We start from the raw sequence: 16,627 nt of genomic DNA on the forward strand, positions 1-16,627 counted from the left end.
TGTTACACACCATCTCTCAGGTCAACAAAAAGACGACACAACCAACGAAAAGGTGCATGCTGTACAGCGCCGCTCCGACTAAGAGCACCAGACCTAAACAACGCCATGGAAACCCTTACCTTCTGCAGTAGAAGAGAACCAGAATATTTTGTTGACAGAGCAAGAATTTGTTTTCCATAGGAGACTGCCCATTGCTGAACCCTGGGAAGATAAGATGAAAAATGTCATTACTTGATTTTTAAAATGCCAACAACAATAGTAAGTTTGATAAATATAAATGTAATTCACTTTATACTCTGGCAGTAGATTATCACAGTTTCTGCAGTTTTAGTCAAATTACTTTGAACATCAGATTTAAACAATTTAAAACACATGGAAGGACCACCCAAGGTTTCTCCCTAGGTTCCTGCCTTTTCAGAGTTTTTTCCCCACTGCGCATCAATTGGGGGGGTTTAGTCTGATATTTAGATTTCATTGTTTTTCCCCTCAGTTTTACGGCATGGAATATATCATTTTCCAAAAGCCAAAAAACTTAATAAAGCAAACTGTTACAATTGATACTGAACAGTAGCCTTTTGCTTCAAATGTCAATGTGCCACACATTTGTTCTGATACACCTACAGCACATTGTCCTTAAAAAAACTATTCACTCCAAACGCAGTTTCGCACTCGAGTTGTCGGGTCAGAAGTGCTTTATAAATGCAAACACTGAGGAAGCTAAGCTAACATTGGCTGCTCTAAAGCCACACAAAACAGTAAACTTAGAGCCAGATCCAAGTAGACTCCCTGGGGAGAACTGAACAGATAAGCTGCTTCATATTCGCCGCTCTGAGCCTTGCCCTGGACAAACAGTGAGCTTAGCCAGTCGCTACAATCGCTGCACGCTAAAAATGGAGAGCCGTTTGTCGCTATACAATGCTGCTGCAGTGGTATACTGGCAACTGTCTCATTTACCAGTGTTTGATACAGTGCTACAAGACTGACGGAATGTCTTGACAAAAGAGTGACCAGCCAGATTCCAACCCCTTCTTTGGCGGTATAACACCACTGTACCAGAGAACGCATCTTAGATCACTGGAACACCCTAGGCCAAGGTCATGACCCCACATCTCCCCCAAATCTACGACCCCACCCTACTGGTCTCAGCGGGCCGGGTCAACGCTGGCAGTTCTTTTTGAGATTCAAAGTCCACAGACGTAAATCAGCAGAGTGAAGAATGAGAAGTATCAGAACTCCTTGCCAGCCTCTTTACCGACAAGTCCCGGGAAGGGCTTGAACGCTTGCTAAATATAGCGACAAAATCACCAAGTTGGCATTGTTGCCCGCTACAGGTCAGAGAGAGCTCACCACCCAGCACCCCGGAACATTGGGCATGTGCAGGGAGGGTCCATGAAGTGGAACGTCCAATAACAATGCACTCTTCTGGTCACTTCCACTAAAACAAAAGTCAGAGGTCAACATAAGCGTAAATACGTAGCAGGCAAGAAGCACTGCTGCTCCACTGTGTGACGCATTCGCCGTTCTAATAACAGTACTGAGATAGATTCTCTGTAAGACTTCTTAGGGTATGGGACCAGGACAGGTCAAAGGCTAATGGGACCAGGACAGGTCAAAGGCTAATGGGACCAGGACAGGTCAAAGGCCAATGGGACCAGGACAGGTCAAAGGCTAATGGGACCAGGACAGGTCAAAGGCTAATGGGACCAGGACAGGTCAAAGGCTAATGGGACCAGGACAGGTCAAAGGCCAATGGGACCAGGACAGGTCAAAGGCTAATGGGACCAGGACAGGTCAAAGGCTAATGGGACCAGGAGAGGTCAAAGGCTAATGGGACCAGGACAGGTCAAAGGCTATGGGACCAGGACAGGTCAAAGGCTAATGGGACCAGGACAGGTCAAAGGCTAATGGGACCAGGACAGGTCAAAGGCTAATGGGTTAATGTAGCTTCAACTGTCTGGATGTAAAGACATTTGGCCCGGCAACCATGATCTCCGAAGGCTCAAATGTTGGCACACATTTCAGTTATTATTCAAAATGCATGCTGTCACAAGACTGGCTCACACATACACACGCACACACACACACACACACACACACACACACACACACACAAAGAATATGTCTGTTAGTGGCCGCACTGAATTTAGACTGAGTTACTGAGCACATCTAATTTAGACTAAGTTATTGTGCACATCTAATTTAGACTGAGTTACTGTGCACATCTAATATAGACTGAGTTTCTGTGCACGTCTAATTTAGACTCAGTTACTGTGTACATCTATACTCTCCACTGTGACTGAAAAATCTTGAACAACATTATCACAGGCAATTCTGTGATAATTCCATTTCCATTTTATACAGGACCCGTGGGAATTGAACCCACAGCTCAGTTTCCAGGAGATCATAAGTGTTGGATTTATTTTCAGATTCCTTGCGGGTCTTTGTGACCAGTGGAATCACTCTCCTCCCTCTCCTCTTCCTCCACTCTCCTCCCTCCTCTTCCTCCTCCCACTCCTTGAATAAATAAAGGTGGAATAAAAGTTAATATATACCGGCACCCCCCCCACCCTCCCCCAGCCTCCTCTCTCTCCTTTCATTCACTTCTCCCTCCAAAGGCTACCGGTCTCTAAGCCGTAGGATTTTCAGGAACCAAAATCACACCGTGGTGTTTGTTCTGGCCGTGATCATTGAATCCTTCAGCCTGGGTCGGTGGCGGTGCCAACCAAGCGGACCCGGCTCTGTGTGCTGTTGAAACACTTCCTCCCTTCACACTGCCCTTCTGATGACCAGGGCCCATGGAGAGCGTGTTAGAAGTGGTACACTACCCAGGGAATAGGGCGCCATTCGGAAGTCCCTGTCCATGACAGCGGGTAATCCCCGGCTCTAATCCCCCACCAGTCGGAGATATTGGCGGCGGTGGCGTGTTTTGGGTTTGCTACACGGTGATTAGAGGTTGCATTTCAGCTGAGAAGATGATAGGGAACAGGGTCGTAACCCAGTAAAACCGTATCCGAGGCCCAAACCACGCACTATCCCCACCCAGGGCACTACCTCTGAACACAGCACTACAGCCAAAGTAGTGGGCTAAACAGAGAATGGGGGGGGGGGGAGGGGTCATGACAGAATAGATCTGTACGGTTTGTCCTGTGTAGCGAAAACACTCTGCTCTCTATTTCCAGATGACTTCACAGTGGCTTTGCCAAAGGTAGTCCTTTGGAGGACCTTTTCTCTGTGCCTTACTACTAAAAAGGGTCTTTCTTTTGCTAAATAGGTCCTGTTCATGGTTGGATGTAGGGGTATGGTTAGGGTTTGGTTTAGGGTTAGGTTTAGGCAAAACAGGGTTTTCCAATAGAAATTGTTACTCCCTCAAAAACTCTCACTATGAATGCTCTAAAAGGCTGTGTGTGTGTGTGTTGCAGGTATCTGGGTCAGTGGGGAACAGTCTTTACCTCAACATCAGGACATTGTGTTAATGAGGAGCCTCTGGTGCCAACACACAAACATACTGACACAAATACACATACACACAAACGAACTGACACCAATACACTAATTAACACAAACACACACACATTCACAAATATACGCACTCTAACACACTGACAACACTGACATCCCATAGTGAACCAGAACGGACCATTGACATCCCATAGTGAACCAGAACGGACCACTGACATCCCATAGTGAACCAGAACGGACCACTGACATCCCATAGTGAACCAGAACGGACCACTGACATCCCTTAGTGAACCAGAACGGACCACTGACATCCCATTGTAAACCAGAATGGCCCACTGACATCCCATAGTGAACCAGAACGGACCACTGACATCCCTTAGTGATCCAGAACTGACCACTGACAACCCATAATGAACCAGAACGGACCACTGACATCCCATAGTGAACCAGAACTGACAGTGATTGTTCTGAGCTACATGTGAAGGGGGAGAACTGGATGTGGGGGGTGACGGAATAAAACTGACTGTCTAGCGTGAGAGTTGAGAAACAGGAAGGGGGTTGATGATCCATGGTCAGCGAGGGGTAGATTCAGGGTCAGCAAGGGGTAGATTCAGGGGCAGCGAGGGGCAGCGAGGGGCAGATTCAGGATCAGCGAGGGGCAGATTCAGGGTCAGCGAGGGGTAGATTCAGGGTCAGAGAGGGGTAGATTCAGGATCAGCGAGGGGCAGATTCAGGGTCAGCGAGGGGTAGATTCAGGGTCAGAGAGGGGTAGATTCAGGGTCAGTGAGGGGCAGATTTAGGGTCAGAGAAGGGCAGATTCAGGGTCAGCAAGGGGTAGATTGAGGGTCAGCAAGGGTCAGATTCAGGGTCAGCGAGGGGCAGATTTAGGGTCAGAGAAGGGCAGATTCAGGGTCAGAGAGGGGTAGATTCAGGGTCAGAGATGGACAGATTCAGGGTCAGAGAGGGGTAGATTCAGGGGCAGCGAGGGGCAGCGAGGGGCAGCGAGGGGCAGCGAGGGGCAGCGAGGCGCAGATTCAGGGACAGAGAGGGGTAGATTAAGGGGCAGAGAGGGGCAGATTCAGGGTCAGAGAGGGGTAGATTCAGGGGCAGCGAGATCTAAGTTCCAACAGGACTTAGAATCAGGGTAGGTGAGGGGAACATGGCTGTGCAGTGAGGGGTCATTGAGGTCATTGTTAGGGTACTCACGTTTCAGGCGGTATCTTCATCTGTGCGTTGGCACTCCAACAGAGCCAGCTGGAACAGATCATCCACAGGGACACGGAAATCATCCGCCGCCCCTTCCCGGCTCCAGCACCTCTGCCCCATCCACCGGCACTCCGAGAACGTACTCCCATGGCCGCTGGCAATCCCCCCGGCAACCTCGTTGAGGGTCACGTAGGTCCAGTCCAGTCAGGTAGGCTGTGTCCAGTCACAAGAAACCCGGAGCAGCACAGCTCTGCCAGAAGTCTGGAGATGCACTGGTTCTTAAGACGTCGAGCAGACAGAGAGTGCTGAGCTTGCCCTGGGGGTCCCTGCGGTGCAGAGGAACAGGGGTTTGATCACGTTAGACCCAGAAGACCCCAGCTGCACCAGAGGTCCGAGGCTCTGGAAGGTTCTCTGAGATGCTGTCAAGCCCAGGCAGGGGATACTGATGACCCTCTAGTAGACACATAACCGCTTGGTCAGAAGAAAGCTAACAGACACGCCGACTCACACATCCTAGTGTACACTACGGTAAGCATGCACACTTCCATACGTGGAATTCAATCAACATTTTAGACCACTGTCTTAAGTTCCTTCACTCCTCCACTCATCATTCTGCTTCACGCCTTTATGCCACCGCCTCACTTCTCTACCTCTCCGACAGACACATCCGCGGGAAGAAAAAGGAGTGATGGACCAGAAGTGTCCCACTCCTTTCTGGAAAACCCTGAAGAAAGATAAACCCTCAAATCACCAACGCCTCAACTCTGGATGAAAAAGAATCCCCCGAATAGCTTGGCTTGAAGCGGCCCAGAAACTTAGTCACTGTGAGCCTAACTTTGTAATCCTTCTCAGTAGGCTCCAAATGTGGCTTTGGAAAAGAGCAGACGTGCCAAGAGGGCCCCTGGTTAGTCCGTGCCAAGGGTCTAGGGTTTGAAGGGGCGTAGGTTCAGCACAGCGGCTCAGAGCTCAGGGAGAGAGAGACAACGAGAGAGACAGAGAGAGAGAGAGAGAGAGAGTCTGTGTGTGTTGTAAGGGGGCACAGACAGATGGGGCAGCCTGCCCTGCCAGTGGACGTTACTGTAGCAGCCAGCATATCTCTCCCTTTCCTGCTCCGCTCCCTCCCCTCAGACGCTTCACAGCATAATCTGCTTGGATTTAATTCTCCTCCCTTCCTCCCTTCACGAGTTTACAGAGGTTGTTTCAGTGGGGCGGGCGGGGTTTGTGGCGGGGGGAGGCGGGGTGTTTTATCAAAGGGGATTACAGTGACTCCTGGAGACAGGCCCGCGTTGGACCAATCAGGGTAGAGGACATGTAAGAACTCCAGGACTTTAGCTTGTAGACAGACACTTGGCGTGGAGAGACACCTAGTGGAGAATCCCAGCGTCTCATTACCTCGGACACTCCGTCTCCTGCTGACCAAGGATCCCTGGGAGCACAGCCGCTGTGTCTCCGTGGGACTTAGATCCGCTCGTCGCTATTCGTCTCCTATCAAAGCTTGTGAAAAGGGTTTGAACCTGACCTGAACAACACTCTTCAGTCAAACACAATCGCCAGACCGGTGCATAATCAAGGTCTAGTTTCAACATTTGTAGTGGTTTGGGTTTACACAGCAAGGCTTTAGTTGCCAGTGTATTCCATTCAAATTCCGACTAAGTATTTAATGCAGAATCTGACTTGGTATCACAGACAGACTCTGACACAGTGTTTTAGAAAGACTCTGATATTCAGCATCCCAGACAGATTCTGACACCGCATTTTAGAAAGACTTTGATATTCAGAATCTCAGACAGATTCTGAACGAGTACTTAAGAGAGACTGATATTCAGACCGTCAGATTCTGAGTTTGGTTCGGAAACCAGCAGAGTACCTTATCTCAATGACAGTGCACATATTTAAACTGGCCTGCATCCAAGATCTAAATAGGATAATGGACACTGACAATGATGAAGATGACAATGTGGTACAGTAACCTAAACACATCCGACAAGCTGTTTGTTGAGAGAACATCATGGTGGAATGGCAGACCCAGTGGTTGAGTCCTACCTCACACCCAGTACCACAATGTACGGAATGATCCATATTCCTGCGAAGGAGTTGAGACAGAACAACCGAGTTAAGGTCCCACTCACCTGGCAGTCGCTCGTCAGGTTAACTCAGGGGTTCGGAGGAAAACGCTCTCTGAAGACGCTCCTGCGTTTGGAACTGAATCTGTTGACTACTGGCTGAAAAGACATTCTGAGACTGTAAGACCAGTTGTGTTGACATAGAAATGTTCGTCCTCCCCCAACCTCCCCTTATTGATCAGGCCACAGGGACAGTCGGTGTCCGACCCTCGTTTTCTCTCCATCAGCTAAACCTACTGGTGAGGAACCCACTTGGACCAGTCCCTGGGGGAGGGCAGAGGGGGGCACTCGGAAGCCCAGTAGTGCCCGGGGAAAACTGAGAATGAGGACAGAGGGAGGGAGGGAGGGAGGGAGAGAGAGAAAGGGAAAGAAAGTGAGAGAGCGAAAGATAGAGGACAGACAGAGAGGGTAGAGAAAAGATACTTCAACTTGCTCCAACATCGCAATCTCTGCCCAAAATGGCAAACAAACTGAATTCTTGTCTAAGCTTGTTATCCAAGTACACAATGGTTACATTCCAAATTGCATCTGATTATCTATGTAGTACACTATTTTTCACCAGAGTCCTATTCACCCTGTTTATAAGTAGCCCACCACACAGAACAAGGGGGCCATTTGGGACTCAACCAATCACATCCTCCGGAAGGGCTGTTCGAGTTCCTCTTAGAGTTTATCTGCACTAATGCTAGGATGACGGCTTTTTCTTTCATCGCTGTTTTAAAGTGTCTCTATTATTAGCGGTGGACAAAACATTGGGGGGCGGGACATGCTATCTCACATTCATCTGTTCAGCCCAGACACAGTCATTAGGTAACACTGGCCCGGTGGAACTGATTTCTCCTCCTTTACTTTGGGATTATAACAAACCAAAATTGAAAAAAGAGAAATGTGGCTAATAATGAAAAAACTACAAACGTTTCTATTTAGGTAAATGCAGCCAATTTAGTTTTTAGCTTATGGTTCTCTATTATTAGCTACCACCTTTGGGAACTGTTAGGTAGTTTCTTTTATTTGTCTTACGTCTACTAAAGTTGAAAAGCAATGGATTGGTGTATCTTGTACCAGTCTTGGAACTGCTGTACTCCTTTTTAATCCTGATCATATTACATTTGACTTAATAATTGAGCACTAACCTAGAAAATGTGAATTTCTACGGAGTTTTATTTGCGCGTGGTGAACCTGAGAAGCAACGCACATCTTTAGATACATTCAGTACTTACTACAGTGCTTTTTTGCCCAAACTCTGAAAGCGACCACTGCAAAAACAACTTCAAACGTGTGCAGTGTTCTGATATTTAGGTGTAGCTATTAAGCCCATCAAAATGTAGCTACGTTTAGAGAAATTAACTTTTAATAAGGCGCAACTGTTAATAGAAATGCATTCCAAGTGACAATCTCAGCTGGATGAGCAAATGCAGAGAGTGTGCAAAGCTGTCATCAAGAGGTGCCAACTTTGAAGGAACTAAAATATAAACGTATTTTGATTTGTTTAAGACATTTTGGGTCACTACGATGTCACTACTATGATTCCATATGTGGTGATATATTTTTTTTGGTGGAAAATAGTAAAAAGAAAGAAATATCCTTGAATGTGTTGGTGTGTCCAAATGTTTGACTGGTACTGTATATTACACTTTTTTTTTTAAGTGGGCTTCAAAAACCAATAAACATAACAATAAACAAGTTTTAAAGAGGTTTCATGAATAGACAAGGATCTCTGTAATCAGAGGTCAACAAAGTCCCTCCCACACGACCATCTTAACTTCATTTACCACACTATCCTTCCTGCTTCATTAAACATACAGCATGTTTCATCCACACTCATTTCAACAGTGGATTGCCGGCTTCAACAATCTAAACCGACATCATTTTACCCAAACTTTCTGAATGTTCTAACTAAAACCTTTTGACAACACGACAAATTATATATCCACTTCAGGCTATTTTACTAAACCACTATTAGAAACCACCGCAAAAAAGGCATTAGCACATTGCCTACTCCGACCACCTTTGTAGTACCATTACTAGTACTACTCTGACCACCTTTGTAGTACCATTACTAGTACTACTCTGACCACCTTTGTAGTACCATTACTAGTACTACTCTGACCACCTTTGTAGTACCATTACTAGTAATGTGGGGCCACCACTACCGCTAACTCCACTACCGCTAACCACTACCAACAACCATACTGGTGAAGACTTCACACATAGCAAGCACAGCACACGTCCATCCATCCATCCATCCATCTTCTTCCGCTTATCCGGGGCCGGGTCGCAGGGGCGGCAGTCTAAGCAGAGATGCCCAGACTTCCCTCTCCCCAGACACTACCTCCAGCTCTTCCGGGGGGACACCGAGGCATTCCCAGGCCAGCCGGGAGACATAGTCCCTCCAGCGTGTCCTAGGTCTTCCCCGGGGTCTCCTCCCGGTGGGACGGGCCCGGAACACCTTCCCGGGAAGGCGTTCAGGAGGTATCCGGATCAGATGCCCAAGCCAGCTCAGCTGACCCCAGCACACGTTCTCCAGTAAATCCCCTTTTTGAAGACACACTGTCAGATCATTTGCATGATACAGCAATAATGTCTCCCTGACAGTTGAATGGCACCGAGGGTCCCTTATTTTAATTGTCAGAGGTTCAGAAGAGCTGGAAGGACACAACCGCTGAGGTGTACCTGCAAGCGTGCAAGGAGGTGGGGGTGGTTCCTGTCTCCTATTTCCTGTGCAGCCTGGGCCGCTCCATCATTAACCTCAACCACCACGGTCTGGGACCCCTCGTGGTGAAGACATTACAGTCTCTCCAGTCAACCCGTGGGACCTGACGATGTTTTTCTCTCAGGCCGACATGAACGTCACCTGCCTGGAGTTGGCGGATGACTACCTGCTGGCCGAGGGAACCTGACACTTGGTGGAGATGTTGCAGGCCAATTTCGCCATTCGCCATCTGATGCTTTTGTATCAGATAGTATTTAATGCTCTGGCACTGTCAGCGTCTAACTAAATGCTTTAATGACATCAAAAGCGGCCTGGGTTTACCCATGAGGCACTCCGACAGGGAATGGGAATAGTACAGGTTATGCTCTCACGTTGAATTAAAATGGCCGCTGTTTGTTTTCACAGGATTTGTCTGATAACACTTCCATCAAATCCCTCAAACTTTCCGGTGGCGTACATATAAACCAGAAAAAAGGATCAAAATACAGTTTTTTTTGTTATTGCCATGCTAAGCAGTTTTTGTTAAATGTTAAAATCTTTAAAAATAGAGCATGTAACGTGAACGAAACGACTACAACAGACAGCAGGGGGCAGCAAATTCAGTAAAACACATTGGTTAAAAGGGTTCTGTTACAAACCGATCCGTTCAGGATTGCCGGCACAACATATCTCTACTTCATTTCTCAATCATTATTAATAAAATGTATGAACAAAAAACAATGTTGTTTTTTCAACAGGGAACGGATTCAAAGAGAGCAACTCCAAAATGTTTTGCGGGGCGCCCTTGCAGTGAGTGAATGTTAAAATGGCAAACATGGCTGCAAACGGACAAGGTTACGGTTCAGGGTCCATGGCTACCAATGAGCCGCATCTCTGCCTACAGAAAAACTACAGCGTGAAGTAATTGGACCTGAGCCACAGCCAGTTCTGCAGGACAGGTGGGAAGCACCTGGGCCAGATGTTAGGTAGGACCACAATTCTCACATCATTACAACGTTGCAGTTTTGACGTCCCTGCAGCTGGCTAATAACACTCTCACAGTGGAGGGGGCATTGGTTCTTCCCGCCATGGTTAAAAAGACACCCAAAACTGCCCTGGAGGAGATCAACATATCCGTGAGGGTTGACGTTCTTCAATTTGACGTACACTGGACTGTGTAATATAGCATGGTTTGATCAATGTCTTATAACTGTGTAATGGTTTGGTCCCCATGTGTTGTGACTGTGTAATATAGCATGGTTTGGCCAATGTCTTATAACTGTGTACTGGTTTGGTCCCCATGTGTTGTGACTGTGTAATATAGCATGGTTTGGTCAATGTCTTATAACTGTGTAATGGTTTGGTCCCCATGTGTTGTGACTGTGTAATATAGCATGGTTTGGCCAATGTCTTATAACTGTGTAATGGTTTGGTCCCCGTGTGTTGTGACTGTGTAATATAGCATGGTTTGATCAATGTCTTATAACTGTGTAATGGTTTGGTCCCCGTGTGTTGTGACTGTGTAATATAGCATGGTTTGGCCAATGTCTTATAACTGTGTAATGGTTTGGTCCCCGTGTGTTGTGACTGTGTAATATAGCATGGTTTGGCCAATGTCTTATAACTGTGTAATGGTTTGGTCCCCATGTGTTGTGACTGTGTAATACAGCATGGTTTGGCCAATGTCTTATAACTGTGTAATGGTTTGGTCCCCATGTGTTGTGACTGTGTAATATAGCATGGTTTGGCCAATGTCTTTTAACTGTGTAATGGTTTGGTCCCCATGTGTTGTGACTGTGTAAAATAGCATGATTTGGTCAATGTCTTAAAACTGTGTATTATAAACTGGTTGCTTTGAATCTTGAATACCGGTAGGCTGATAGCCCAGGTATGTGAGACCATACAACACAGGTATGGTATCACAGCACTTTTACTGCACTAATTGTGTTGGTAACCAGGTTATAATCGCAGTAAGGCATCATGAGAGTTTGTGGTATATTGTCAATATACCACGGCTAAGCGCTATGCCATGCACTCCGCAATGCGTCGTGGTATGACGGCATAACAACAAGGAGTGCTGTGCTTTTTCCTTTTTTTTATACCCTAACCTTTTTTACTAACCCTAACCCTAACCCTTAACCCTTTTACGGCTACTTTTCAGCACAAGGAAATATGTGTTCTTGTTTAACTGATCTACTGAAGGATTATCTGGATGAACAGAAGCTGCGCTTGTTGGACTTCTTCCGGAACATCGATAGAGACGGGGCGATGATAATGTCTCTAGCTGACTTTCGGAGGTCCCTGCAGTTCTTTTTCATATCATAGACTGACTTATACGGAATCTGTTGAGCTAAAGTATTTCCAGAGCTGCGATACAAACCAAAAATACTCACATGTACTAATATGGGTGTGTTCTAATAATAATGTAACTTTCTGTTCCTGTATATTGCAAAGGCCTTTCGGTTGTCTTTATTTGTCTACTCCATTTGCCCATTCTCCATGTGCACACAGTAATCCAACATCCCCTTGGAAAGATGCCAGATTAAGGAGTTGATTCAGAGGCTGGATCGGGAAAGGACAGGAATTATTGACTACAGGTAGGACAGGTTTATTGACTACAGGTAGAACAGGGATTATAGACCACAGGTAGGTCAGGGATTATTGACCACATGTAGTACAGGGATTATTGATTACAGGTAGGACAGAGATTATTGACAACAGTTAGGACATGGATTATTAACCACAGGTAGGACAGGGTTTATTGACCACAGGTAGGACAGGGTTTATTGACCACAGGTAGGCTTTCAAAGGAAAAAACTGCTGGGGTAAGCAGACCAGTATCGGCTTCCAAAGGCTTCCGACAGGCAGGTCGTGCTCCACCACGGCCCCACCCCCCGGAGTCGCCCCAAGGACTCCCCAAGGACTCCCCAAGGACTCCCCAAGGACTCCCGGGCCACCCCGCTCTGCTCCTGGCCCCAAAGCGCCACGTAAGACAGAGGGTTATTTCATCACCAACCGGCTGAGCTACCCCGTTCACCGGGCCAAGCCGGGGGACAGCAGCCACAGCCGGCTCACCGGATCCACCACCATCAGCTATTACTCCCAGTCGTGCCTGCCGGACGAGACCCCAGTCTACATCCAGTCATTCAGCCTCGGAGATGCTCTCTTACTCCAAGGCTGACGTGGACCTCGCCACTGCTAACAACCTGACCAGATCCAGACTGGCGCTGACATACAAGTGGCCAGCGAGAATAAACAAACCTGCCAAGGCCAGGAAAATGACCAAGAGAGAAACTATCAAAAACTAATCCATGCTTTTGTTACTTCTAGACTAGATTACTACAATGCTCTTCTTTCCGGTTACCCTGACAAATAAATAAATAAACTTCAATTAGTGCTGCACACGGCTGCTAGAATCCTAACTAGAACAAAAAAAATTGAACACATTACTCCTGTACTAGCGTCCTTACACTAGCTGCCTGTTAGGGTTAGGACTGATTTTAAGGTTTTATTGTTAACCTATAAATCAATACATGGACTTGCTCCTACTTACCTTGCTGAAATGATCCAGCCATACATACCTTCACGTAACCTACGATCGCAAGATGCAGGCCTTTTAATTGTACCTAGAATTTCTAAACAAACAGCTGGAGGCAGGGCCTTTTCTCATAGAGCTCCAATGCCTTTCGGGGGAAGAGTCACTGGCTTGTTGTTGTCTCTCTGTTGCGCACTTGTGCAATTGGGCTGTAGTCTGCTGGCAATACTCGGCCCTCATTCAGGGGGGTTGCCGTTGGTGGGTGTCCCTTTGGTAGATGCCTGGCAATGTGGGTGGTTGATTTCCTGCCTGTTGGGCCCATTTCACTAGAATGGGGCAGTGACCACAGAATAACAAAATAGCTTACTCATTTGAACATGGACTTCAATTCTCCCATGATTTGGAGAGATTTTGGCATCATAATTGCTTCCTGCTCCCCTTTGGCCTTTTTTAAGAAGGCCTACTTTGTGCTTACAATTAAACATTTCGAATGCTATTCTTGTAACTTCATATTTTGTTCTAAGTTCACACAAATGTCCATAGCAGGCGCCATTGCATTACAATAAACATTAAACAAATTAAACAATTTAAAATGCTATGTGAGGTTTGATATGTGAATTAACCGTCTGGCGATACGCGGCTATTCTGAACCTATTCTTCCCAAGCCGCCGTAGGGAGGCTGGAAATTACCTGGTGACAAACATAAACGGAGACAAAAGGGAAGAGACTGCCAGTGTTCAGGGTCCTCGAGTGTTACTGACAAAACAGCCGGATGAAGAGACAAAGAATAACCACCGGGGAAGATGGCGAGACGGCGTCAGCATCACGATGGTACTTCTGTAGGTACACGGTCACGTTGTTGCCCTCTGCCTCCCGGGGCTGCCTTTTCTGTGGATCTTTTATCCTACAAAGCGTTGCCTGATCGGAATGGGTGTCGAGCAGCGTGCGGAGTTCAGCAGCTGTGCTGCGTTCTAGGCCTCCATTATGAAGTTTACGCCACAGTATATACGTTGGTTATATTATAAAAGATAGTATAGCCGGCTTGTAGTCTAAAATACTAAATGCATCGATTCTTTAGTATACCAGCTAACTGATGTCGCAACATTATTTTCTCAAAATGAAAATGCTTTAATAAAGCAGTTACTGCTTTGTTCTGCCGTGGATTAGCACAACTGAGCAACTATCTGGTGTTCACCGCATGGGTGCATCGGACACTGGGATGTTATTCTTGTAGGTGATTGGAAGACTAAATGATTAAGACATTGCATATTTGCTAGCAATTTCTCACAAGTTTAGTAGCTCATGAAGGTCATGTTTATTGCATCGTTCCACCAGACCTTCCGTGTATTTGGACATACAAGTAGTGTCTCACGGGCAGAGAGGTTTTACATATAAATATAGCCCAATCGTGCATGACAGCTTGCTATTTTTGGTGTTTAGAGTCCAAGCCAAATTCCCCTCGAGAACAATCAACTGTCATAGAAGATCATGGACCACCGCAATAGTGAACAGCTTGTTATTCCATACGTCTCAGAGGGATTCCCGGCGTTCCTATCCATCAGCCCTCATGTCGCGCTGGTCAGTTTTCCTCCTGCTTCTCAGTCGATTGGAATAACGGGTAATGACGTCTTCGATTTTCCACCGGGAGAACATGCCTTCGTGCCTATAGAGATTTGGGATGGCTGGCGAGTTAGTGGGGACATGGCATTTGAAACTCGAGTTGTGGATTATATTTCCGGCAGGGATCAGTGCCCTAAAAAGTATGACAATTTATTTACACACTACTTAACAGTAGGACACTCTGGGTAAGAGCATATGCTAAATGACGAAATATTAGGAGCACGGACCCATCTCATTCCGTGTCCATTCTTCACTAATCAGTTAATTTGCGCTCTCGTCTAAACTGGTTAGTTAATTTTGATTGTAACAGTTTGCACGTGTAAGGAGTGTCAACCTAACTTCAACTGAGAAAGCAATGGATGTCACAGATTATGTACAAAATGAACACTTTTCTTTAGGCCATGACCATGTATGTACAAGACACACGAAAAAAAGACAATCTTGTAATTTACCACGCAGAGTCCATAAACAGATATATTGAGCATACAATCAGATAACATGATGATTTCAAAACATAAAACAATCAATTAAAACAAGAACATCATACTTTCGCAGCATAACTTAGTGCCTAATTACACAGTCAATATATAACCTCCCACCTCGTCTCGTAGGAATCCACATGCCACGAGGCAGGGTACAATGGGAGCATACCTCATTATCTGGTTGTACTTCATCTGCTTGAGTGGCTACGCTGAAGACAATGGATTTGGTTATTGGAAAACTAATGTAGCATACCGGACATGTTGGGAGCTAATTTGTCCTGACCTACTGCATCAATATTGCTGTGGTTTGAGAAAGTGTGTGTGTGTGAGAGAGAGAGAGAGAAGATGAACGCAGAAATAAAGACTTCATGTTTGTATGATCTCACTGAGATAAGATTGCCTGAATGGCAATGGACCTCAAAACACATTCAACATCTCTTCACACACCCCTGAGAGTAAAACTCAGAAGACTAATATTTTTTCTGCGTCCCAGATGACACCTATTCCCTAAGTTGCAATAAGGCTTGATTCGAAAGATATCCATTAGAGAAGGGTGAAGTAGCACCAGGACACCGATCAAGTCAGTTATCCATGAAGAGTAACTATCACTAACGGTCATTAAACAATCAATTTGCTGCGAAAACCAGATGTTTCATGCTTATTTGTAGTAAAACAAAAAAGTATCCTCTTGATTTCTTCTCTTATTACTTACCACTTTAACTTTTTAGAAGCTAGCGAGTCATTAAATTCATCAATGTTAAGGTACATACCAGTTAGGTTATTACATTTCTTTTTTTGTTGCGAAAGCACGAAATGGACTGCATGCATTCCTAAAAGGCTAAACCATTGGTGTTGCTATAGGTGACAGAGTCGGCTGGATAGTCAGTCATTAAATACACGGCTCAAAAAAATGAAGGGACCACTTAAATCACACATCGGCGTCTCGATGAACGAAATATATTAAATATCAAATATATTTCTGTACATTGTTTAATTAGTTGAGAACAAAATGACGTAACAGCGGTCAATGGAAACCAAAGTCACCAACCGACTGAGGACTGGATTCAAACTCACAGCGAAAATCAAAGCAAACAATTGAAATCACAGGCTGTTCCAACTGGTGGACACTAGCGTAACACCAGAGAATAATCAGTCAGGAAGGATAAGGAGAGAGCAATTGTCTGTGGCCACCACCTGCAAAACCATTCGGGGTTGTCTTGCAGTTGCCTCTCAAGTATACGCTGATTCACAATCGCTTATGCTTCCTAACTGGACAGATTGATATCACTGAAGTTTAACTGACTTGGTGTTATACTGTGATGATTACGTGCCCTCCATTTTCTTGAGTAGTGAAGTGGTGGTTGTTCTGACGCCGTTGAGAAGTTGCGTTGTCACTGTCTAAAGCAACAGACAAGGAACCGCTGATCTTCAAACCAGTTCTCTGGAGTGGTCTACAAACTAGTTCTCTGGAGTGGTCTACAAACTAGTTCTCTGGAGTGGTCTACAAACT

The 16,627-nt window shown here is 45.9% G+C and overlaps 1 protein-coding gene across 12 annotated transcripts in view; it reads right to left on the bottom strand.

The window, feature by feature from the left end:
• Positions 1-7,004, bottom strand: part of cacna2d4a (calcium channel, voltage-dependent, alpha 2/delta subunit 4a) — a 109,700-nt gene extending 102,696 nt beyond the window's left edge. For 7 of the 12 annotated variants that reach the window (XM_013138664.4, XM_034287677.1, XM_034287676.1 and 4 more), the window contains exons 1-2: positions 4,666-5,815; positions 120-201 (exon numbers count right to left, since the gene is read on the bottom strand). In XM_013138664.4, the coding sequence (XP_012994118.3) occupies positions 120-201; positions 4,666-4,814 (231 nt within the window). In that variant the 5' untranslated portion in view covers positions 4,815-5,815. Of the gene's footprint in view, positions 1-119; positions 202-4,665; positions 5,820-6,794 lie in introns of those variants that run through there. The other 5 variants (XR_004574723.1, XR_004574722.1, XR_004574721.1 and 2 more) reach the window with 3 other exon arrangements.
• Between the last annotated feature and the right edge of the window lie 9,623 nt (positions 7,005-16,627).

The sequence above is a fragment of the Esox lucius genome, chromosome 18 (genome assembly GCF_011004845.1).
Source record: "Esox lucius isolate fEsoLuc1 chromosome 18, fEsoLuc1.pri, whole genome shotgun sequence".
In the NCBI taxonomy this organism is placed as follows: domain Eukaryota; kingdom Metazoa; phylum Chordata; class Actinopteri; order Esociformes; family Esocidae; genus Esox; species Esox lucius.